The sequence below is a fragment of the Hippocampus zosterae genome, chromosome 9, assembly GCF_025434085.1.
Source record: "Hippocampus zosterae strain Florida chromosome 9, ASM2543408v3, whole genome shotgun sequence".
Lineage (NCBI taxonomy): Eukaryota > Metazoa > Chordata > Actinopteri > Syngnathiformes > Syngnathidae > Hippocampus > Hippocampus zosterae.
In genome coordinates, this window is record NC_067459.1 from 11,357,514 (window position 1) to 11,382,556 (window position 25,043).

Below are 25,043 nucleotides of genomic sequence, written 5' to 3' on the forward strand. Positions count from 1 at the left end.
CTTGAAATAAATGTAATTTTGGGTCATATATTATTTTTATTTTTTATAATTTAGAAGAGTAAGTCTGTGTTTACTCTCCTTTCTTATATTGTGTGGTACACCACAAACGTGACCTTCTCTCAGAATCATGAATTTCCTGCCCAAAACCAAATGGAATTAATCCTCCCCCCCGAAATTCTTGTTTTCTGTTTCCAGGTCTTCAGACCATAATGCCCAGCCAGCAGCCCAGTTACCAGGGTATGATGGGGGTACAGCAGCAGCAAAACCCTGCTTTGCTCAACTCACAGAGAGCTGGCATTGGAGGACAAATGCAAAGTATCATGGTGCAGTATCCGCAGATGCCATCCTATCAGGTACTTTTGATGACATTGAAAAACCGCTGCGATATGAAGTGCCTTCAAATAGGTGTTGTCCGCTAAAACAAGCAGCAGCAGAAGCAAATCCACAAAGGTTTGCTTTTATCGATACGCTTGTGCAGGTGCCAGTGGGTAACGAGAATCAGCAGGTGGTGCAGCAGCAGTACCAGCAGCAAGTGATGGTGCCAGTCAGCCAGTCGGTCCAAGGCCCCGTGCCCGTTTTCTACAGTGTTATTACACCCACACAGCAGAACAGCACAAGGTACGAATTCACTTCTGTGGACTTCTGTTGGCCAGAGCATATTGTAGCGTTGCGGACATTGCCCCCTGCTGAGCAGAAAGTGAATTTCACCATTCCAAAAAAATTACAGCTTGTCAAATAGAGCAGTGATAGTTTAATTTCATACCACACAATGTTATTTTCGTTTATTTTGGGAACATAGCGGTCAGAGTGGCAATTCAGCCATACACATGTACGCACTGATGCACGTCTGCGTGTTCACAGTGGTTTTATTCCCTACTCCAGCGGTAGTACATTAACGCAACGGCGACACACAAATTATGTGAAAACACTCAGGGTAACACACACATTTATGTTCCATATACATGTCCATCTATACATTTGGATGTTAGTTTCAGATGTGCACATATCGTTGTATTTATTTTTAAATGTATTGAGTAAGATGCCACATCAGCAGATCCTTAAAACCAAAGACTCACACTCGGGTGCCAAAACAGTGTGATCGGGACATCCCTACAGTACACAAAAAAGTTTGATTTTTTTTTTTTTCTTCTTCTTTACTTTTTTTGCCTCCTATTCACAATGGATTTGAATTAAAACAATCAAACGATTGGTTTGTTGTTTTATTGATGACTTGATTCATCATTGAGGAACTAAAACCATTTTCTGCTGCCATTTTTAGAGGCTCCAAAGCAGTTGGCCATTTGATGTAATTGTAAATATCACCATCATTTCAAACACCTGGATGAAATTCCTAGATGTTTTACATTGTGCCTGTATAAATGAGTTTTCACAATGTCTTTGTTACTTTTTGCGCAGTCCATCAGTTGGCTACCTGCAGGCCCCGAGCTCTGAACAGTATCAAATCACACCATCACCATCTCCCTGCAACCCACAACAATTACAGCAGCAATATTCAGGTGAGAACGCCAACATTATGACTTTTAGCCCTATTTTGTTAAATGAAAAGGGGGGTGTGGTGACAATCACTTTGTCTTGAACAATGTTGCCATCTTATTTAGGCATCATTGCGTGTGTTGTCAGAGGTTATATAAAACCCAAGTGAAAGTTTACCTGGGGAAAGTTCAGACAAGGACAAAAAGATTGTTAGCCACTAGATAATATTTAAATACCTTTTAGAAAACCCGGTAAACACCATCGCCATATGCACTCATTTGGCTGTGAATGAATGTGGATTAAAATCAGTCACCCATCAATGCATCCTTGTTCATGCTTTGTTGTGCCTTAACGTATCAGATCAATGTCATATACTGTATAATATAAATACAACTTTAATAATTTGTCCGTCTCATCAGGAGTCCCGCCTCCTGGTCCCGGAGTCATGGTGATGCAGCTCAGCGTCCCGAATGGTCCCCAGCCTTCCCAGAATCCTCCACTGGTCCAGTGGAACCCGTGCAAGTACTACAGCATAGAGCAAAGACCCAGCAAGCCGGGAGAGCTCTACAAAGCCGACAACACTCCACAGGTGCACATGCTTCGACAAGTCAAGTGAAGCTCTATCAAGCGGTCATTCTCACCTTTATATGTTCTCCTATTTGTATGCAGGCCAGCACCCAGCTGACGAGTCCGTTGGCCTCTCCGACTCAGTCTCCAGCCCCGTCTCCCTCTGGCAGCGTCAGCAGTGTCTGTCCGGGCCTGGGACCATTACCCCTCATTCCCCAGTTTCCACGGCCAGGAGGGACTGCTCCAGGTGAACAATAATTGTAGAATTTCACACTTTACGGGCCCTTCAGAGACCACGCTATTTGTGTGCAAAAAATTCTAGGTTTCTTAGTTTGTGCAGACCCAAACGTCCTATTTAAGTAATTTGCAACCGACCGTTGGCCATTCCTATTAAAGTTGCCAACATAAAATCAACATTATAACTATACATGCTTGTGATACCTTTCACCTATTTCCCCTTACCCCTAATCGCTTTAAAGTGATGACAAAGCCATTTGGCTGTCATGTCACCTCTTTGGGTCACATGATTGGCACTGTGCCACTTCAAACATACTGTTCGCAGCACACGGGTTGCCTCATTTGCACTTTGACCTATGTTTATACATACATAGCCTTACTTTGTTGGATTGGCTCTGAGATCACTCCGCCATAATAATCAACATTTTATCTTTGACTGTAACTCAAAGTGAGAATTAATATACAGGTATATCCTAAAGTCACAAAACAACTTTTATTGTTGTTTTGAACTTTCAACTTGTGTTCAGGTGACGGCCGCTACTCTCTATTGGGACAGCCCCTCCAGTACAGCCTATGCCCGCCTCAGCTCATGCATGGCCAGTCGTCATTCAACTCCCATCAGGTCAGGCCTTTCTTATGTGGAACATTTCATTTCCCCATGTTATGTTTGCCCCCATTTAGTGTCTCAACTGTAGTCCCACAATCCATTCTCTGTCTTGTGCAGGGCCAAGGTGTCATGAAACACGGTGCACGAGGGAAGAAGCAAACACTCAAATCGGCATCCACTGATCTCGGCACCACTGATGTTGGTGAGTTTGAATGTCACATATTTGATGTGGCAAAATCATTTTTCATCATCAGGCTGCAGAATGATTCATATTCCTTTTGGCTGAATTTACACTGCAGGTCCAGGTTCTTAATTCTATTTAATACTAACATCAGATATATTTTACTCACAACCAGACACCCAACATGTCAATTCGGCAACTTTGTACGCCACCCCACCAGGCCCCGCCTCTTAAAGGCATGTACACAAACGTTATATCACCTTCTGTAGTAGTGCCCTCACTGCTATATGTAAAACGGTTTGTTTTGTTTAAAGCACTTTTTCTTTCAGCCAAGGCTCTGACCTGACAAAATGAATATCCTGTCCTCGGTTCTTTTCATAAATTTTAGTGTTTAGATTCTTGTTTAAATGTGATTCAAGTATGTCCAATGGCAACGTACACAAAAACAATTATGATCTTTCTCATGTGGATTTTCCCCTATTGCACACAAATTCTTGTCTACGACCGTTTTCACAAACAGATCAAGGGGACAATATCAGTTAACACCCCCCACAACAGGATAGGATAATTGCTCAGGATAATCAGAAGTGAAAAAAACGGAGCTAATACTGACTTTGCCCAAATTCAGCTCAACCTTTTGGAACTTTGTGTTCATTCTGCTTCAGTAGCCTTCCATTTTGCCAGTGAACAAAGAGGCGTCCATTACCTAAACGTTAGATCCCACTGACCCAAACTCCTCCCTTTAATGTCTACCCAACATGATCTGGGAAGAAAAACTACACTTAATCTACCTCACATTGCAGGGTAATGGCTCAAGGTAATCTTTAAGAACCACCTAAAATCGGATCTGAACCGACTTTGCATTCTTAAATTCAGCCTGATTATCAGTTGAGAAAGCAAAATTGTGGGCAACACATTATTTTCAATATTATCAAATTTGCTTTCACGATGTGCAATTTTACATGATTTCATTTTAATACTATCTCTAAAATGCCCCAAAATTGAAGTTTTTTTGAATTGAATACAACTTTGTTTCATTAATTGTCTGCAAAGTAGGAGGAAGTGATGAAATCCTCATTGAAGAGAATCAGCGGACAAGATTTAGTTCCTCCCTTGGAGCAGCCCAGGGAACAAATTTTTGATTTGACTTTTTATTAGGTCTCCCATAGGATAAACTTTTCTCGGAGGACAGTCCCTCTGTGCTGCTACATACGTTGAGCAAAAAACCTGCGCATACACACACACAACATAATTAGGACAATTACTTACAAGACAAGACAGTAAACGCTATACACATTGGACACTACATTACAGTTATATGCACCCCCCCCCCCCCCCACCACCACCACTCTCATGTCCTTCCGCTTGTCTGTCTGCCTCCCTCTAATTCTTTATTGATTAAAATGATAGCCTGCAGTATGAATGAGTTTTTATACCGCTTTAATTTGCAGAGAAGAGTCCTATACCTCTTTCCTGAGTTTAGGAGCTCAAATTGGGAGTTTTTTCCCCCCTCCAATACGGACGAGTCCTGATCCTTAGTGATTTGAGGGAGTATACTTGTCTCTTGAACCTTCATCCATCTGCTTGTGTTTCAGTGGTGAGTCGCGTGCTGGAAGTAACGGACCTTCCCGAAGGGATTTCACGTCCAGACGCAGAAAAACTCTTCAACCAGCTGTCGCTGTGTGGCGCCAAGATCCAGTGGCTGAAGGAGCCTCAGGGAGGCCGGGGAGGCTGCGGACCCACTGGGGCTGCGGGCTTGGCGGGCAGCTGCGGCGGCGGCGACCCGGCCCACCTGTATACGGTGGTGGCTGTGTTCCCCAACACCATGGCCGCCCAGAGTGCTTCCTTCAAACTGAACAACAGCGCAGCCGGTCTCTTCAAACTGAGGGCCGCCAAAAAGAACTATGACCTGCGCGTGTTGGAGAGAGCCAGCTCTCAGTGAGAGGAAGACAACGTGCGAACTCTCAGCGGCAAAAGGACGGAGGACTGAGGTGGGTCGGGGGCGAGGGTGGGGGTGGGGGGGGACTGCTCTTGGTGTACAATTAAAACAAAGGAGAAAAAAAACCTAATGTGTCAAATGTACAAAAAGGGAAGGTGTGAATCTTGAGGTGGTCGGTGTTTGCTTTCAACTATAATTTAGTCGTTGTTTTTATTCCTCGTTTTTTGTATTTAAGTAATGGAAGAGCACACGGGACACGCAAGCATGCGTTTCACCCTTGAAATTTGTGCTGCCATCATATGGAAATGCGATTGATCTTACACACATTACAGAAATCACACACACACGTCCACATTCACCACAGGGTCACGTAGCACACAAAGGAAAACACACTGGACAGTTGACCTCAGTCAAACCTCTTTTGTCCTCCGCTTTTTTTGCGTCTTTTCTTCTTCCAGCGCTTTTTCCGTCACCAATCATCTCCTGCCACCTCTTCGATTTACACATTCTTTCACTCTCTCCAGTCAAGTCAATCTCGCCATGTTTCATGCTGCTCTTCTTGACTTGACTTGACTTGACTCTATCTCTATGTCTCTCTTTCTCCATTTCTGTCTCTCGCTCTCCTCTCGCTTTCTGTTTGTCTTACTGCTGTTGTGGGGTTCTGTATTACGCTCTTCTTTTCGGGGGAGGGAGAGGGTTCAATATATTTATATAAGTGATGTAAGGAATAAAGAAATCTATATATTCAGTGATTTTTTTTTCTTCCTCCCCAAGTGAAAAAAGTTTTTTGCCTTTTTCCCCCCCTGCTTTTCCTCCTTCCTTCCCTTTTCATCCCCTGCTCCTGTTGCCCACATACCCCCCACTTTACTGTCCTCTCCCACAACACCCAACTACCCCCACGCCCCCGACCACAATGTGTTTGCGTTTTTTGTTGACAGCTGTGCAGAAAGTATCAGAAAATGTAGTTGAAGTGCACAATGTTTGCATATGTCTACTGTAAATTTTATTTAATCTGTTACTTTTGTTTGTTTTTAAAAATATAAAAGGTGAAAAATAATTGCTTTTTTTGCTTTTAAGTGCCTACACATTCAGCGGTCGGGTTACTTTTTTTTCTTGCTATTTCTTGTCCCCTGGTGAGGCCATGGTGGAACGTGCAAACATTTTTTAATGTTGTTTTACCGACTCTACCCTTGAATATTCAAGTAATTAATATTCACTTCCAATTGTCCCACATCTTTGCGTGATATCTAGTCTAGTCTTTAGTAGATTGAAAAACATGTTACCTAGCAGCTGAGCAAGGCAGTGGATGGCTGCCTTTGGCAAAGGGGACCAGAGTTTAAATCCCAGTCATGAATGCTACAATTGTAATGGGGTATGCTCGGCCCTAATTCCAATACCCGGTACCAAATACAGATGAAAATGATTGGGATGCATCAGGAAGGGCATTTGGTCCCCAACACCCGATGAGACCAAGAGAGGGCGCCATAGACTGTGAAAAGATCGTGAGTAATTTGAGTACATTGGATTTGTGTGTCCAGGAATTATCTGGATGGTGCAGGCAATGCTTTGGGGCAAAATAGTTTGTCAACCATTCATATTTATTTATTTAGTTTACTCGACTTGGTCAACTTTTTTTCCCCAAGCCCTAGTTGAGATCCGGCCTGGACCCCGTCGCAGCTTCCATTAGTTGAGAAAAGCTAGGCCCTCACTGGTCACCAGTTACAGATAGGGCACATCCAACAGTTTTTGATAGTGTGTCACCTCAATAGGGTCATGTTAATAGGGGTGGGGCGCACGGAGCGGGCGTATTAAAGAAACCTTGAATAGGGATCACAGATGGATGACCAGGCCGCAATAGATGGCAACTGGTTAACATTTATCATATGAATCGCTCGGGTTAAGGTTAAGAACCACTGCTCTAACCAATACAGAGAATGGTCTAGAACAGTGGATCTTAACCTGGGTTCGATCGAACCTTTGGGATTCGGTGAATGGGTCGCAGGGGTTCGACAGAGCCTCTACATATACAATAAAAAAAAACTTGAATTTGTTTTTTTCTGTTTTTACAAATGCATTTTTTGACGTCTTTGTAAAAAAAATTCACAATGCTCTAGAATGTGCTAACTTTTACGCTTTCAGAATCGCCAAAGGACTAGTATATTGTGAGCATCAGGTTCGGGACGGAAGACGAGGGACCGCTAAGTCAACAAGATAACACGGTGCTAAAATCATACCTTACACACAGAAGCTGTCTAATTTATATATTCTTCCATCCCATTCCTTGAATACCACCTTGAGGGATTATGAATAAGGGACTTAAAATGAATACTTCAAATAAATTGTCAATGCCATTAATGCAGAAATTGAGTTGGGGAATGCATTTTTCTTTTATGCAGTGTCTTAGGGATATCCTCTGTGCTCATCTTCTTAAATGAGTGGTTATATTGGGGTTGGGCGCACTTGGGGGAGCCGTGCAATTCTTTCCCATTCAGCTGGGAGAGCCTTTCAAAGCTTTTCAAGTGGCCCAGCTGTCCCAAACTGTCACGCATGCTCTTGCATGGCGAGCCAGGCTGGGAAGGGCTGGACAGGCATTTCTCTTCTGAACTTCCCACCTGTTGGAGCCTCATTTGGAACATCAGCCAGAAGGAAGTGGAGTTCGACATTTATGGTCAGTTTGATCAACTACATTGTGCGTGTCGCTCATTGGTAACTTTTTTTGGTCACAGTATTTAGATCTTTGCGTTTTTTTAGTTTTGTTTTTTGATGTTCTTCATTGTCACACATTTCTTTCTTCCTATTTGCTTGAATTGACACATTTTGTGTGTGGTATGACACACTGAGACCCACAAAACTTAGCTTCTGGTACATCTGATACCTAAAACACCTACTGATACTTTTACAACCCTGCCTTCTGTGACTCTAAACCTTAGCTTCTCGATACGTCTTGCACCCAGTACCGTAGCTGTGTACCATGGCCAACTATGATTCGTGAGTACCCTGTTTTTTTATGAAATCTTTGAGTGTTAAGTGTTTTTGTTGTTGTTGTTTGGTTCGTTTATTTTGCCACTTGGTGTGATGTTTTGCTACTTGATGACAGATTGGATGACAAGGACTCTGTGGATATTCATGATAACCCCCCTCTCCCAGATAATGTCATGAAAGAAAAAGATAACACGGTAAGTTGTTTTTACATGCGTTATTTTTTTCAGGCTCTGTCCCAAGTTAAGTATGCCTTGGCTGTTTTGGATCGAAGCGGTAATAAATAACATTTTGACCTTAAGGTAAAGTGTTCCCAAGGTACATTGATCAGCATCTTTGTTCTTGCCATGGTGACCTCCGACCACCAAATAAATGCCTTTTGACTTTATTTCTTCAGCTGCAGGATGTGCGAAGTGTTAATTTGTACAAATGCATTTTGGAAACAATATGTCTGCTAGCTTAATCCATAATGTGAAATGCCGTTGACTGATTAATGAAACTTGCATTGATATTTTGGCATTTATAAACATTTAAATAATGTATGTACTTTAACACAAACGTTAGCAATACATGCAAAGAGAGCATACAATACTCAGAAGCATGTTATTTATCCTCTGCGAAGAACGACTCATCCTGTCGCATAGTTGTGATCTTCTGTTTCATCATCATATTTAATTGGAGTTTGTATGTACAATATTGGCGGCCCGGTAGTCCAGTGGTTAGCGCGTCGGCTTCACAGTGCAGAGGTACCGGGTTCGATTCCAGCTCCGGCCTCCCTGTGTGGAGTTTGCATGTTCTCCCCAGGCCTGCGTGGGTTTTCTCCGGGTGCTCCGGTTTCCTCCCACATTCCAAAAACATGCGTGGCAGGCTGATTGAACACTCTAAATTGTCCCTAGGTGTGAGTGCGAGTGCGAATGGTTGTTCGTTTCTGTGTGCCCTGCGATTGGCTGGCAACCGATTCAGGGTGTCCCCCGCCTACTGCCCGGAGACAGCTGGGATAGGCTCCAGCACCCCCCGCGACCCTAGTGAGGATCAAGCGGCTCGGAAGATGAATGAATGAATGAATGTAGAATATTATACTGCCCTCTGGTGGCCAAGACACACACACACACACACACACACACACACACACACACACACACACACACACACACACACACACACACACACACACAAGGAACAACAATGATTTAAAACATGAATTCAGGATGCACAAACCATTTAATTATTTACATTCTATCGAAATATATCCATCCATTTTCCGAACCGCTTGATCCTCACTAGGGTCGCGTGAGGTGCTATCCTATCCCAGCCATCTTCGGGCAGTAGGCGGGGGACACCCTGAATCAGTTGCCAGCCAATCGCAGGGCACATGGAAACGAACAGCCATCCACGCCCACACTCACCCCTAGGGACAATTTAGAGCATCCAATCAGCCTGCCGTGCATGTTTTTGGAATGCGGGAGGAAACCGGAGCACCTGGAGAAAACCCACGTAGGCCTGGGGAGAACATGCAAACTCCACACAGGGAGGCCGGAGCTGGAATCAAACCCGGTACCTCTGCACTGTGAAGCCGACGTGCTAACCACTGGACTTACCGGGCCGCCCTAGAAATATATTATTACTGTATATAAAAGTACAGTAGTACAGAGTTTTTGGGGTGCATTTTTGGGGCCTTTTGTTATGTACTGCTTCATTATTGTCAGAGCACACACTGCAGAGGTAGAAATTGTGCTACCGTGTCGTGACATGAAGAGATTGTCAACATATGACCGCCCCTATACTTTTGAACATTGCGGAGAGACGTCACCTCTTGTTTTCACTGGGGATTACTTTTCCAGCGTGGACGTCATCCTTGAGGGAATTCCTGCCCGCAATGATCTGAGCCATTGTGGCCGCCGGCTCTAGGAGCCCTGACAACTGGATAGAGTTGCCGATTGACGGCAGTGTAATGTGCGAACGGTTTGCTGTATCATCGCTGATTGCAGCGCTAATCCACAGCCTGACGAGCGCTTCACAACCTCTAATCCTGACAGTGATGGAGAGCTGGAGGCCGCTCATGTCTGAAGCCTAAATGTGTGTGCGTGATCAGTGCAGTGGTATCTTTAGGAGTAGCGTAGTCAAGCTTTGTTACATTTCATTTGGGGATTCTGCCAGTTGGCAGTCAAAAGCTATTTTGGGATCAAAGCCTTTTCAAACTGTCACACCTGTGGTGTATCGCGTCGACGGAGTTCATTTTTGAACTCATTTTTTTGACAGTAAGCAGAATGTACTGAGTTGACACTTGCTGTCCGGCTGTATTTAATATGATGTGTTAAGAAAAGTCTTTGCGATTTAGCATCACTCGTGTCTATCGTATATATCGTCTATCTGGCTTCAAACCAAAATTAGTTTTGTCAGGCAGTGGTTTTGATACTTTTGTAGTTGTACTCATGATAGACACGCTTACAAATTGTCGTTTTGCCAAATGACACTCAAACTGGCTTTCAGGGTTGGATTTTTAGGAAATTCAAGGGGAGAGGCCGGGCCAGACTTCACACAATATGCTATGACACATCATCATAAAAAATGGTAAAATAGCAAAACATCTTCACAACATCACTTCACACTTTTGTCCGGTATAGCTAATTCAAATTTGGTAGCTAAGTCTCCATGTCAAATATGACTTGGAAGGACTTTGAAAAATGGCTGCCTCAAACCAAAATGAGAATGAGCTCTTGAGACTTTATTAGTAGGATTACTGTTAGACATGCCTACAAAATGTCATGTTGCTAAGTGAAACCACAGTAGCTACTGGGTCTGAATTAAAAAAAAAAAGAAATTATGGGGTCAGCATGACATTTTCTGCCGGCCCCTTATTGTTTAACACTCAGCAATGAGAATTCTGAACGTTTGCAATTTGGCACCATCTGTGTCTTGTTTACATTGTTCTTAATTTGTATCAATTGGATTATATCCACCTCTGTAATGGAGGATTGTTTTTACTTGGGGGCTGAGAAAGTGAGGAGGGTAGTTACTGAGCCATATTTAACCATATGATCTACTCATACTTAATTGCATCCAGTCCATCCAACCAACCATCCATCCGTTATCTGACCTGCTAATCCTCAAGGGTGGCAGGCCTGCTCTCAATTATAGCAATTAAAGGTCTTGCAATAAAGTATCATTCCTCAGTGTAGTTTATACGTGGTTCGAATTTGATACAATTTCAGCTTTAAAGGACCCCTGGAAATGCCCAAAATGAGCCCTCTTGAATGGTCGACTTCCTATTAGTGTGTGTGTGTGTGTGTGTGTGTGTTTTAATGGGTCTACTCATGAAGATTATACCTACCAAATGTCCTGTTGCTGAGAAAAAAGTGTTTTGGGGACCTTTTTTTGTCCCAGATAATTTAATGGGGCACTTTTAAGCCAATTTTACTGCCATGTTCCACTCGCACAAAATGACCAAAAAAAGAAATTCTTTGCAATTTAGGTTTTTTTCATTTATTATACAGTGTTAAATATTTGGAAAGACCCCTTGGAAATCACAGTCATTTTGCTAAATACAGTAACTTGCATTGTTTTTGGAGAAGTCTTACTTCACTACATGGTGCCGACTGTTGTGGTGCAGGTCTATTTCATCTATGACGAGGAGGTGGAGGAAGAAGAACGAGATGAACCCCCACCGCCGGAGTCCATCAAACCCATCAACGATCGGCCGCACAAGTTCAAAGATCATTACTGCAAGAAGCCCAAATTCTGCGATGTGTGCGCGCGCATGATTGTTTGTATGTGCAGTGCTTCATGCATTACAATAGTTGACTTACTGTGCTCTTTTATTTCATTTTAGTTTCAACCTTTTCCTTGTGTGTCTCCAGTAAACAACAAGTTTGCGTTGCACTGCAAGAACTGCAAAACCAGCATCCATCACCAGTGTCAGTCCTATGTGGAGTTCCAGAGGTGCTTTGGCAAAATTGTGAGCTTTCTTTACTTTAATACATTTTAATTTGCGTCTCCCAGCTGCTGGTTTTAAAGTAATTCTATCTCATGTCATTGTATTATGATACTGTCAGTATAGCTATTGCCAGGGAATTGTGTAACTGTCAGTATTCTTCACAAAGTATTGGGATACTATCACTATCATTGACAACAATCATGGCTGTTTCTTTCGCAGTGGATAGGGATACTGGCAGTATTCTTTGCAGTTTTATAATACCTGCAGTGTCCTGATATTATTGTTATGGTGTAACGATGCGATCAGTATCACAGTGATGTGATACTATCAGTTTTGTATCGTGATAATATCAGTATCATGATACTTTCTGTATTGTTGGCAAAGTAGAATGATGCTATCAGTACCATTGACAATATATTGTGATAGTATTATATGCAACATCTTGTGATTAGGTGTGTTCCGATCATGACTTTATGCTTCACTTTCTAATACTGATTATCCATGAGTGAGATCTGCTGATACGAATTCCGACCACCGAAGTACTGAGATGCTATCGCTGTAGTTGTTGAAGTATACTGCCAGTATTGTTGGAAAAGTATTGTGATGATGTGAGTATCTTTTGTAAAGCTTTGCATCACATCATTGCGTCGTATGTCTCTCAGCCTCCAGGCTTCAGGAGAGCATACAGTTCTCCTCTGTACAGCAGCCAGCAGAATGCGACTGTCTCCCAGCTGTTGCCTTTCTGTGAGTCCAACTAATACCGCAATACCGGAAAGCAAAATCAAAAGTAATGCTACACGAGTTCTATTTTTCTTGTCGGTATAATTGCTGCTTATGTTTTTCCATTCCCCTCATTCCTGTTTTCCTTCTCGCTGGTTGGGTGATTTTGGGTCGCCAGCGCAGTCCAATCGCACGGACCCCGTGTTTGAGACTCTGCGCATCGGTGTCATTATGGCCAACAAGGAGCGCAAGAAAGGCTCAGAGGACAAAAAGAACGTCGGTTGGCACATTCACTGTTCTAACAATCCAATTCATTACGGTAATTCGTGTCATAGCGTACTATTCGTTTTAGATGATGATGATGATGGAGGACGACGAGTCCCAGCCCAAACAGCAGGAGAATGGGGCTGAAGGAGGTGAGTCCACTAATTCATGTTTAAATTGTTAGTCAGTATCATTGGCCAAGTATGGTGATACTGTCAGTATCGTTGACAAAGTTTCTTGAGAACATGAGCATTGCTTACTAATTAATCTGAAATTAGTTTAATTGTGGCAGTATCGTAACACTATTGGTATCATTGGCAAATTATCGTAATTTCTGTATCATTTGGAATATAGGTGCGACTAGCAGCATCTATGGAATAGTATTGTGATACCATCAGCGCTGTTGGCAATGTATTGAAATAATATGAAAAAATAATATTTCTTGTAGTGTATTTTCAGCACTAAAAGGCGCACCTAAAAGCCTTCCATTTTCTTAAAAACTCACAGTGCGCCTTAAAATCCGATGTGTCTTGAGTATGGTCATTACGGTAATATGTCAACCCCAAAATGGCTCCTTGAGACGTGTTTACAACGCAGAGTTCAAACTTAAGGCGATCGCTTTCGCAGTTGAACACGGAAATAAAGCAGCGGCAAGAGAGTTCAACGTTAACGAGTCAATGTTATAACTTGCCGTTGGTGAAGTGAACTGTGTCCCTGCTTCATTAAATACGTTTTACTGACATCTGATCATCTCTATATAAATCAGGGTGTAGTTCCGTGTTTTGTTGGCATTTCCTTTAGCGTAGCTTCATCTAGTGAATACATTGTAAATTGCGTCTTGTGCAATATATGAAAAAAAATAGGCCATTCAATGACGGTGCGCCTCATAACCCAGTGTGCCTTTTAGTATGGAAAATACAGTATCCTGATTCACAGTTTATTTTTTTGAAACTGTTATGATATTGTAAAAATATGCTAAACTAATCATGCAAGTGACTCTCTGTGGCACCCCCTGATGTGATAAGCAGAAAGTTACAACATTAACGACTCAGTATCATTTCTAAAATGAACCTGACAGTGTCAGTGTCTTTGGCAAAAGTATCATGCTAATTTCTTTGTCTTCCACAGTGTATTGTGATACTAGCACGATTGCTCACAAAGTAACAAGATATTATTTGGGTAGTTGGTAAAGTATTTGGATGAATCAATCTCTGGCAAAGTATTATTGTACAATTGGTCATATGGACAAATTATTGTTACAATATCTGTATTACAAACAGAGTGATAGTATCACTACCCTTGGCAAAGTATTGAGATACCTAGAGTATTGTTTGCAAATTGCTGTCATACTTAAGTACCAAAATATCAGTATTGTGGGCAAAGTATGAAGATACTGTTTGCATCACGAGCAAAGGAATGGAATATACTTGATCAAATGATCATGAAACTATAGGCATCATTAGCACTTGACAAGAATCATTTGTGCTGTGATACTTGTAGTAACAGTTTCTAGATAACACAATTTGCCAATCATTGTGAGATTATTAGTAATGCTTGAAGAATTAAGTCATATTATCAATAATGGGACTAATTTGTAATATGTAAACATTATTGTATAAATATTAGCATTGTTGTCAAAGTATTTCAATGATACTGTATCAGTTTTAGTAAAAAACTATTAGGATACTTTTCAAAAACAGATATACTGTCAATGTCATTGATAAATCATCCAGAAAATATCAGCACTGTTGTTAAATATTGTGATACTATCAGTATCTGTTTTACTGTTTGGTGCTTTCTACCGCCTTTATTACCGATTTGTCTTACTGTTTATTGTGTATGTTAAATTGCTCCATGTACAGCACTTTGTATGCAGCGATGGCTGTTTGAAAGTGCTCTATAAATACTGTTGACTTGACTTGACTTGACTTGAGTATGGGTTGTAAGTTATTGTCATAATGCAAATTATCCGATACCGTCACTCACTGTCTTTTACACATGCTTGTAATTATTATATAAGCTTTGTGGGTTTTCTAGCTAGCTCAGAGGGAGACAAGCGAGGAGACAAGGCTGCAGCAGAAGACAAGGTCAGATTAATAACATTAAAATGAAGCTAATTAATGAGTGAATCCAGGATGTGACGAAAGGGCAAATATGATTTGTCTTGTGTGTTTTACTCAGAGTAAAAAGCCTCAGCCAGGGAAGATTGGCTTGTTCAGTCAGTCTCATTACTATTTGGCCCTGTACAGCTTCAAGGCTATTGAGAAAGATGACCTGGACGTACAGTAAGCGCGCTGTAAGATTTCATGTCTTTTCTTAATGCGTTGTAATGATATCCTGTTTGTTGTCCAGCGCTGGCGACTGCATCACAGTGATCGACGATTCCAATGAGGAGTGGTGGCGGGTGAGTACGTCTTGCTTTTCAACAAGAAGGTGTTCACTCATACAGTGGTGCCTTGAGACGCGTAAGGAAGATGGTGATTAAATCATTGCGACTCCTTCTGGTGTGTAAAGTACTCTAGTCCCACAGACACAAATGAACGAGTTTCATGACTACTGTAAGTGACTCAGTGATGTACAGTAATATTAGTTATTTTTGCACAAAGGATAAAGAGGGTTATATTGTTTGTCTACATGTGCTGCAGTACTCTTTGTGGTGAAATATCAGAGGCTTAAAATGTGTCATTCATTCGCCGGTTTGTAGCGTTTGCCATTACGTGTTAGCATTAATCTAAGTCATTCTTAAACACAACTGAGTAACTGTTTGAATTCATAAATGTTTGTATCTGTAGTGAAAAAGATGTCCAAACATTTTTAATGCTATTTATAATACAAGACTTTCCTCAAACTTTAGTTAGCAGAAGAAAGCCTGACCTAGTTCGAAATAAAACACGCATTTGACATTAAATAGGTGTCACGCAAGACCGGGTTGAATTGGACAACATCATAGCAGCTGAGTACTTGGCAAACGTAGGGAGGCTGTAGGTGGGGTTGAAGTGTCATGATGTTGAAAGACAAATATTAAAAATTATGTTTCTTTGTGGATTTTGGATGGAAGAAAGGTGCACATTTCTTTCCATCCAAAACTGTTGTACTTTTTAGAACACCAATTGTTTCAGATGAGGTAATTGCAACCACCTGGGAAGGGCCAATTGTTGCTTGGACCTGATTGGCCTGAAGCTCAAGTGAACTCCCTTTAAGAGAGGAATGAGGAAGTCACTGGGGGGCGGACAACTTGGAGAGCAGTGCTACACGTGGGCTGCTCAAAACTGGTCAACTGTCACTCCTGAAAATAAAGAAAACTGGAAAATCTCCTTGCTGAATCCTGGCTGAATTGCCTTTTTATTCTTTTTCACCTGGCCTGCTGTTTCGCCGCACCTTTAAAATAAGAGCCTGTTCAGAAAATGGTTGGAGATCAGAGAGAGACAACGATAGAACTCAAATTTCACGTCGTGCCACACATAGTACGTAGCACAGGGGTGACACCGTTACAAAACTGCTGAATCAGCAAAAGGGAAAAGGGGCAATTCAACGTCCATACTGGGCATCCCATTGTGTAATAAAGCAAGGAAATTAGTGCCTTACCGATCTGAATGGTTTTTTTTTTTTTTTTTTTTTTAAAGCCAATTCAGATTCTGGTATTTGGCAGGATAAAATTCCAATAACCTGTCAATCACCCGATAGATTAAAAAAAACTCAGTTGTAAATTGTTGGAAGGGGATAAATAATGTAAAATGATACATCATCACCAACTTGCGTTTTCCTCATACTAAAATGTTTCTCCTGTCAGGGGAAGATCGGCGAGAGGACGGGCTTCATCCCGGCTAACTACATCATCCGAGTACGAGCTGGAGAGCGAGTGTACAAGGTGACACGTTCCTTTGTTGGCAACAGAGAGATGGGCCAGATTACACTGAAGAAAGACCAGGTGAAGACACACACAAACTATGAAAACTAAGACCAAGAAGAATGGGTGAGATGCACTAAATTCATTGTCGTGTGTGGCTGTGTGTGTGTGTGTGGTTGCAGATTGTGGTGAAGAAAGGTGATGAGGTGAATGGTTACCTGAAAGTCAGCACAGGACGCAAGCTCGGCTTCTTCCCTGCCAATTTACTGCAGGAGATCTGAAGGTTTGTTTTTTGAAATGGTACAGTAGTGGCACATTACAATGACTCATCACCCCACCATTAATATCACATTGACATCAGTATCCTTTTGATTTCAATCACTTTAAAGAGTTGATGACAATGACGATGATGCCTGCATAGCAGCAGTTTTATGAAAACAATGTACTTTGGTTTGGCCTTCAATGGATGTGACTGTGATATTTCTATATACTGAATATGGTTTGATAGATATTATTAGCATTGTTACCATTGTTATGGTGTTAGTGCTGCTCGAAAAGGTATGTTTGTTGTTGCATTTTATTAATCAGCCAACCACACAGCCAACCTGCGCTTCCTCGCCGACTTAAGTGAACCGGTCCGTGGCGGAAAAAAGATTGGGGACCGCTGGCCTATCCCATCGAAGTTTGGTCGGCTGTCAATTTTCGGTTACATCCAGACAAATTCACAACGAAGTAATTTTTAATTTTTATTGAAACTATCATGCATGTTTTTTGTTTTTTTTTAGTGTCCAGAGAAAAATTACTTCGATTCCACACAGGTGACATATTTCCTACCGACTGCTGTCAGGCTGCTGAATAAAAATAACAACAATAATTAATAATAATAATACTTAAATAATGTGAATGACAAATATAAATGCCACTGCGATTTACCCATTTTGTATTTATATTGCACTTAATTAAACGGTGTTTGTTGTTTTTTTTTCTTCTTTCTTCTTTCTACCTACATTCTTGCTGCTGGAGACAGAAATTTCCCCAGTGTGGGACAAATAAATGATATCTTAATCTTAATCTTATTTCTTCAACAAATAACCCAAATGACCTGTGAAAAGGAATTCCATACAATGAGAGTATTTTTAAGAATGTATAGGAATTTTTGATCGGGCTTTTTCCAAAGTATCCGTCCAAAATGACCACATTTTTATGACGCGTTTAAAGACCTTCAATGGGTGGGTAGCTGTTTTCCGTGGGGCGTCATTTCCATCAAGTACCACCGAGGGGCTAGTTTGCCATGTCGGGCGGCATCTGGAATGACTGGAGTGGCATTCCACAGGCTGCGCAGGCCAGGACACCATCAAAACAGACAGCTGCACATCAGCACAGTGTTTCTTTGCTTGCATTGCCATCGTGTGTCCTGATTCTCTTTCCTCTTCCTCTATCTTCAGATGTCTTTGTCAATTGTCATCTGAGGGTGGGAGCAGCGAGTAGGTGGACACAGGTCACTTCCGCCCCGAGAAACTGCTTCTCCCGTCCGATGCCACACAGCAGGATATTTAAGCAGATACATTTCAGGAATAATATGCCCTAGATGTCTAAAAAGTCACCAGTCAAGACGGCACCTGTTCATCCCTCACTCGATCTCAGTTAAGCAACCTTATAGTTTGTCTTCTATTTTGTTGCAAACATAGATAGATAAATAAATAAATAGGATGGATTGGGGGTGAGGGGGGAGAAAGGGGGAATGCAGTACGGTCAACTACCACGCATGTTGTAACTGTGATTAGCTAGTGACCTGTACAGGGTGTACCGCTCTTCTCAGCTCACCTTTGACCCTCAGGGAGGATAAAATGGACAGATCATTTTGCCATGACCCTGTGTAATCTATCTCCAAAATAGTTTTCTTTTATTTTTGCAAATAGTCATCCCAACAAACAGAACGCATTGACAAGTTTGTCATGTAATATATCTTTTGACCGATAGAGGGCTCTCCTGCGCCGCAATTTGACCAAATCAACATGGACCAAAATGTATCATGTTATTGCATTGTTACTCAACTCCGTTAATTAAATACAGAGAGATTATATTTTCATGATGTAATTATCATAATATGCATAATATATGATGAATATATTCAAATGTGAAGGTAATAATATCACAGTATTATCAATAATGCCGCTTTAATATGCGGGAGTAGAAAAACATGTTGCCGCTTCATGCTACACGCACGCTTTGCAGAAAGTATCACCCTGAACATTCAGTATTTACAAAACCCACGTTTGATGAAAAGTAATTACTATATTAGTGATTCTCTTTGCCTGACGAACTCTTATTGATTTTTGTTGTTGTTGAGAAATGTTTGGCCAAATTATCAAGACATAGCCAGAACTGATTCCTGTCTCTGTCTAAAATAATCCAAGCTGTTTTTCTCCCTTATTTTAATTTCTTTTCAACAAACGAAAACATAAAACCTCAGCTACTAAAATGATCACTCTATTGATCACCGTGTAAGCGAAAACGGGACAAAATTGGAACAATACAAAACAATGTAAGAGCTGGTCAACGCAGCCATGCGAACTAGCCAAGCTAAATTACATGAAGATGAAAAATAAAGTGTGTGTGAAGACAAGTTATATTAAAATACAAGATGATAGGATGAGCTCAACTCCTTGCACGCTTTGCTAAGCTAAAAAAAAAGACAAAATGACATCTGTCCATCACTATGAACACTGTAAAATGAACTGGAATGAATTTCAAGCTAACTCTACAAGCTCAAGCAAGAAACGCTACATTAAGATGACAAAATTGCCCTTTTCTTCCTGAAAGATAATATACAACAACCACATAAATTAATCTGAGCCATACTAAAGTTAAGTTAAAAAAAGTCTAGATACCCCCCACCCCAAAAAAAAAAGATAGCATACAGTTACACAACAAAACCTGTCTGATCAGTAAGACAAGATAAATTTTGACAACCAAGAAACGCTACCCTATCCATACATTTCTGTAATTTGGATCGGAGCAAGCTGGTGCCAAGCCCAGCTGACTTTCGGTGAAAGAAGCAGGCTCCACCGGGATGTGCTCGCCCGTCAATCACAAGGCACATCCTTCCTCTGTCCATTTTTTCTTTTTGCTACTTTTCTCATTTGCAATGTGGGTGAGCTCTGGAATGTAGCTATCCCGTCTGACTTCTGGCAACAGAAGCGCGATCCACCCTGGAATGATCACCAGTCAATTGCAGAGCGCATTCTTTCATTTTACACCATGCTTGTGCTCATTAGAATGGTAGGGAACTCGAGTATATCCCAACGGACTTGGTGAGAGAAGCAGGGTCCACCCCAGAGTGGGAACATATAGGCAGACAAGCATAGAGGGTGAAGCACACACTAGTTTACAGAGCGGCTCCTGAGCGCTAGGGAGGTGACGCCGGGAAAACGCTGCAGGGTTGGAACCAATTAGGCCAAGATTAACCCACACACAAACATACATACAAGCCTCCCAACACACACTCACACACACACACACACACACACACACACACACACACACACACACACACACACACACACACACACACACACACCACATCCCTCTTGGGGGTGTGCCCTGGTGACAAGATGAGGGATCGTCATCATTACTATTATTTATTTGCGAAGCAGAGGCCGACTCTGGGGCCAATCCGAATAGGATTCACGCATTATCAATGAGCGCCCTTTGTTTTTGGGCTTTGGGTAGCATGCTCCAGGAGAAAGTGCCTTTGTTAATGCATGGATGATAAAAGCATGCGTTCTTTTTGGAAGCAGCATCACAATAAACGCCTTTTAATCAATTACGCAGCCCCCATTGTCAGCCCCGCAAACTATCATCAATAATATGTGGCGGCAGCCAGCGACGTTGCATGAATAACTTCAGCACGCTGGGGTGGATCAATTGTAATTCGACCGCATACTTGGGAATCCAAATGAGTATTACAGATAACAGAGGCCCCAACATTTGGTACTGAGCCGCACAGATAGATCAAGATAGAAAAAAAAGCCCACATACCTAAAACCATATCGAATATTCTTTTGTGGAGAAATGTTAGCCCCTAATAAATACTACTAACATGAAAAAATTGTGAAGGGATATTAAGGAATTTAAAAAAAATTACAATAAAGTATTATTGTTTTGGTTTATTTCAAGCAGGTACCGTATTTTCCGCACTGTAAGTCGCACCTAAAAGCATTCCATTTCCTCAAAAGCCGACAGTGCGTCTCTTAATCTTTATATATGGATCAATATTCTGATTTCTTGGACGTAGTGTTTTAAATGTTCTGTAAAGCGCTTTGTTACAGCCGCAGTGGTTGTGAAAGCTTGATATAAATCAAGCTGTATTGGTTTGTATTCCCTTTAGCGTAGCTCCATGTAATGGATGCATAATGCAACCACAGCCACTATTGTAGCTTCTAGTGTGTGCCTTATACTGTGGCGCGCCCTTTATATGAAAACAATTTTTAAATAGGCCATTCATAGGCCTAATACTCTGAAGCACCTTATAATGTGGAAAATATGGTAAATAAGGTACAAAACATATTTTTTTTAAAAGCACGTCTATAATTTTTTTTTTAATCACGAAAGGAAATTGTATTTTCTATTGTTCATATCAAACACGTATAAAGCATCCTAACAAGACTGACACATAGATGTAAACTGTGAATTTCACCTGGCAGTGGTAATAAGCAACTTGAAGTCTCTTTTTGGTAGAATTGTTTTCCATTAACTGCTGCTTGCCATATAAGTTGGCGCTCTCAAACCAAAAAAATTCGCAAAGCAAGAAATGGGCCAATCAATGTCTTGAATCTCGAAAAACACTTACGGCAGGTCACTCGTCTCTGAAGTCACCACTGTTTCAGGGATGTTATAATGCGACTTAAAACATTGCCTAATGGGGACGTTTGACCCTGGAATATTTCTACTGTTACCGCAATTGTTGAAAAGACACCTGGATGGGACTTAAAAAAAAAAAAAATCAAGATGACACCTTTGAGTTTTTCTCTTCTTACACATTTTGGTATTTCAGCAGTGCGAATTCATTGCATACGATAAATGTGCACATCCTTTGTCTCCGTACACGGGCGCTTTGCATTGGGGAGTGTGTTGGTGTGTGTGATTCAAGTGTTGTGGAAGCCTTACTATACTTAGTCCATAAGTCATGATGCTCTCCATTCCGAAGACACCTTTGGGGCCCCGCATTACGCCGAGTGAGACTCCATCACGGGCTACGCCAAATCGATAATCCCGGGGAGATAGTCGGCAGGAGGGGGCGGGGGGAGACGCAGGGAACGTGGCTGCGGGACAGAAGGAAAGGACAGAGATGGGGGTGGAGGTGGGGAAAGAGGGAACCCAGCCAGCAATATGAAGATGAAAGATGAGGGCTGCTTGCTGACGGTGTCTTTATCCAGGGAAAGGAAATGCAGAAGACTCAAAAAGAGTGATGAAAAAAGACCGTTTCTTTAAAAAAAATAAAAATTCTGAAATGTTTTTGAGAATACATGAAGACTTGGCGGGAAAAATAAATAATTTGAATGTTTCAAGAATAAAGTTGGAGTCTTTCTTTTTTCTAAAACCTGACAAGAATTCATAATTGCAGGTTTGTTATTGATAAGTTACAATGGTTTGAGAAATGTTTCTATTCCCCCCAAGAAATAATGTTGGTAATTTTACAAGACTATGATCATGAATTGCACAAAAACAGCTTGAAGTGAGGTAAATGTATTTTACAAGAGATAAAAAGTTGGAAATGTTACAAGAATGCAGTCCTATTTCAAGAAAATCAAGTTAAATTAAAACATGGGTCACAATATAAGTGTGCAATTTTCAAGTGATTAAAAAATAACTTAAAAAAAAACGTGACCAGAAGAAAAAAAATCCAGAGGTAATATACTAACCATGAGTTTTCTTTAAAAAACTCATATTAGAAAAATAAGTCCAATTTTTTTTCTTCAAAATGAAGATATAGTTGGCAATTTCAAGTCATATTTTGGTGGTGTGGGTCAGTTGGTTACCAAGAAAATGTCATTATACTATTACGAGAAAAAAAAAAATCTAAGTAACCTTTGGTTTTTACTATTGAGAAGGTACTTTAAAGACTACGGTAGTCATATTCTGAGAAATGTTCAAATTTGTAAGAGATGTTAAAAGAACACACTGCCCATGACAAAAAAAATCAAATATGAAAAAGTGAATTGTAGCCTCAGGATAATTCAAAAGTTACACAGGTGTGGAACTGCCAACGTTGAGTAAACATTTTTGACTCGGCTACCTATGTTGTTCGAACGCACTGCAGTCGTTCAAACATATTGGTATAACATTGGCTAAATGCTAAAAGCGCCACTTTTTTTTCCCCATCATGCCTCAAGACATTGATTTTGCGCTTGCTCACAATTTTGCATCGATTATTCGATAGAGTTTTCAGTAGGCTATCCAAATACCAAAATATTCGATATTTGCAGCCCTACAGCTGCTTGTGTTCTTGCCGCAGCCCGTCTATGCAGCTCCTTCACTAATCTCTCGATATTTCTAAAGCTGCACCTCCTCCTCCCCGCCGTTATTGTTGTTGTTGGGGTTTTTTTTGAGTGATGAGCAGCTGATGGCAAGCGCCGGGCGATGACAGATGAACGTGACAGGCAGATGGTTTGCGCCCATCGTCTCTTTAATCACACAAAGTCGGTCGGCCGAAACGCGTCGCCTCCGTCCTGTCAGCGCGACACAAAGCGGGGACAAATTCGTCACGCTCGCCACGCATTCCGACGCCCAAAAACGGCAAATGTATTGTTTTTGATTGAATGCCGGCTGTGGAACTGACTGCTCGCTCGACGGGAAGTCGAATTTTTAATCTGAAATGTTTGACGACCAAAGAATGGCCGCAGCGGGATAAACGGTTGACGTAAGATCAGACTGTTTAGGGGACTTATTTGACTTTTCGCCAGGTAAATGTGCAATGTGTCAACAAATTGACTCCCCAATTAATCGGTGGGTTGAATGAATCAATATGTCAACTGAAATAGACGCCCCTTTATTTTCTTTCGGGTGACGAAAATTCCTCAGTGCCCGTGGGTGGCTTTTATTAGCTTCTCATAGTAGCCTGTAAAATGGAGTGGGGAAGTGGATTGGATGGTGGCGACATCCACAGCAGCACCCCCCCCCCTCTCCAAACCTGTTGCCCCCAAAAAATGTCCATTCCCACCCCGCGCATCATTGTATGACAGAGACAGTAGAGTGTAAAACAGCATTATTTTTTATCATGGTTCAAATTATGCTCATTATTTGAAATATTGTTGCTTGGAGGAAAATGCAGTACAATGCATCCGACAAGTCGTGACCACACAGCACCCTGCGTGGCATATGTAAAGTTGACATTAGAGACTCAGACTTTGGAAAGTTATTCCTTGCAGGAAATTAACCGTTAGTCTTAACAAAAAAAATCATATTATTATGATGATGATGGTGATGAAAAGTCCAAATCTAAAATGGGGGAAGACTTAATTGTACAAGTGCTAAGTGAAATTCTTCCAAGATTGTTATGGAGCAAACAATTCTAAAAGAAAAAAAAAATCATTGCAATATTTTCATTAAAATGGCTCAAGTATTTAAAAAAAAAAGCAGTCCTCTGCCTCAACCTAATTTTTTTTTACCTGAAGTTTCAAATTCATAAAAGAACAACACCACCAAAAAACACATTGACACTCATAAGAAGAAAAATCTAAAATAGTTCTTAACTTTTCGATAACACACAGACGCACTCCCGCACACACAGACTGTAGCTATGAAGCCGCCTGCGAGATAAGCTGACAACTATTTAACACCTAAATGACGAACTCGGCGAATAAGCCGGCAATAGGCAGATACGGTGCCACGTGTCACACATGCACACACAGACACAGCAACACTTCATTTGGTGTTGGATCCGTAGATCAGGCTAGCGATAAGACGACATCAGTCTTCCTGGTGCAGCGTCCACCTCAGGTCTCAAGGTCAAATTGACTTTAGATTAATTAACTGTCAATTAAGCCACTAATAGTTTCGCGATGTGCTGCCCCACCCTCCCCTCTGCTCCCTTCAGGACACGCTGAGGGTGGGCCCTCTGCTGTCAAGGCTCATCTAAGACAATGATATTAGAGCTAAAGCCGTGCGTGAATGTGTGCGTGAATGTGTTGTGTGTGTGTGTGTGTGTGTGTGTGTGCGCGCGCGCATGTAAAACAATAATGAGCCCGTTTGTTTTTGCATGTAGATAACATG

General features: G+C 41.4%; 2 protein-coding genes across 13 annotated transcripts in view; both read left to right on the forward strand.

The window, feature by feature from the left end:
- Positions 1 to 6,080, forward strand: part of LOC127607564 (R3H domain-containing protein 2) — a 52,515-nt gene extending 46,435 nt beyond the window's left edge. For all 12 annotated transcript variants that reach the window (XM_052075996.1, XM_052076000.1, XM_052075995.1 and 9 more), the window contains 8 exons: positions 196 to 353; positions 479 to 618; positions 1,417 to 1,517; positions 1,914 to 2,083; positions 2,164 to 2,308; positions 2,826 to 2,920; positions 3,023 to 3,107; positions 4,682 to 6,080. In XM_052075996.1, coding sequence (XP_051931956.1) covers positions 196 to 353; positions 479 to 618; positions 1,417 to 1,517; positions 1,914 to 2,083; positions 2,164 to 2,308; positions 2,826 to 2,920; positions 3,023 to 3,107; positions 4,682 to 5,028 — 1,241 coding nt within the window. In that variant the 3' untranslated portion in view covers positions 5,029 to 6,080. The remainder of the gene's footprint in view (positions 1 to 195; positions 354 to 478; positions 619 to 1,416; positions 1,518 to 1,913; positions 2,084 to 2,163; positions 2,309 to 2,825; positions 2,921 to 3,022; positions 3,108 to 4,681) is intronic.
- A 141-nt stretch (positions 6,081 to 6,221) lies between these two features.
- LOC127607578 (SH3 and cysteine-rich domain-containing protein 3-like) lies at positions 6,222 to 18,498 on the forward strand. Its single transcript, XM_052076027.1, has 14 exons — positions 6,222 to 7,693; positions 7,956 to 8,013; positions 8,123 to 8,201; positions 11,615 to 11,771; positions 11,862 to 11,959; positions 12,601 to 12,682; positions 12,837 to 12,934; positions 13,011 to 13,074; positions 14,960 to 15,009; positions 15,104 to 15,207; positions 15,275 to 15,326; positions 16,713 to 16,850; positions 16,952 to 17,052; positions 18,215 to 18,498. The coding sequence occupies exons 2-13, from the start codon at positions 7,997 to 7,999 to the stop codon at positions 17,048 to 17,050; spliced, it is 1,038 nt and encodes a 345-aa protein (XP_051931987.1). The 5' UTR covers positions 6,222 to 7,693; positions 7,956 to 7,996; the 3' UTR covers positions 17,051 to 17,052; positions 18,215 to 18,498.
- Positions 18,499 to 25,043: the final 6,545 nt, after the last annotated feature.

Excerpts from the sequence above, each read along its gene's own strand:
- LOC127607578 (XM_052076027.1), top strand. Across the intron at positions 8,202-11,614 it reads TGAAAGAAAAAGATAACACG|GTCTATTTCATCTATGACGA; the intron begins GTAAGTTGTTTT and ends GTTGTGGTGCAG. Across the intron at positions 15,208-15,274 it reads AAAGATGACCTGGACGTACA|CGCTGGCGACTGCATCACAG; the intron begins GTAAGCGCGCTG and ends TTTGTTGTCCAG.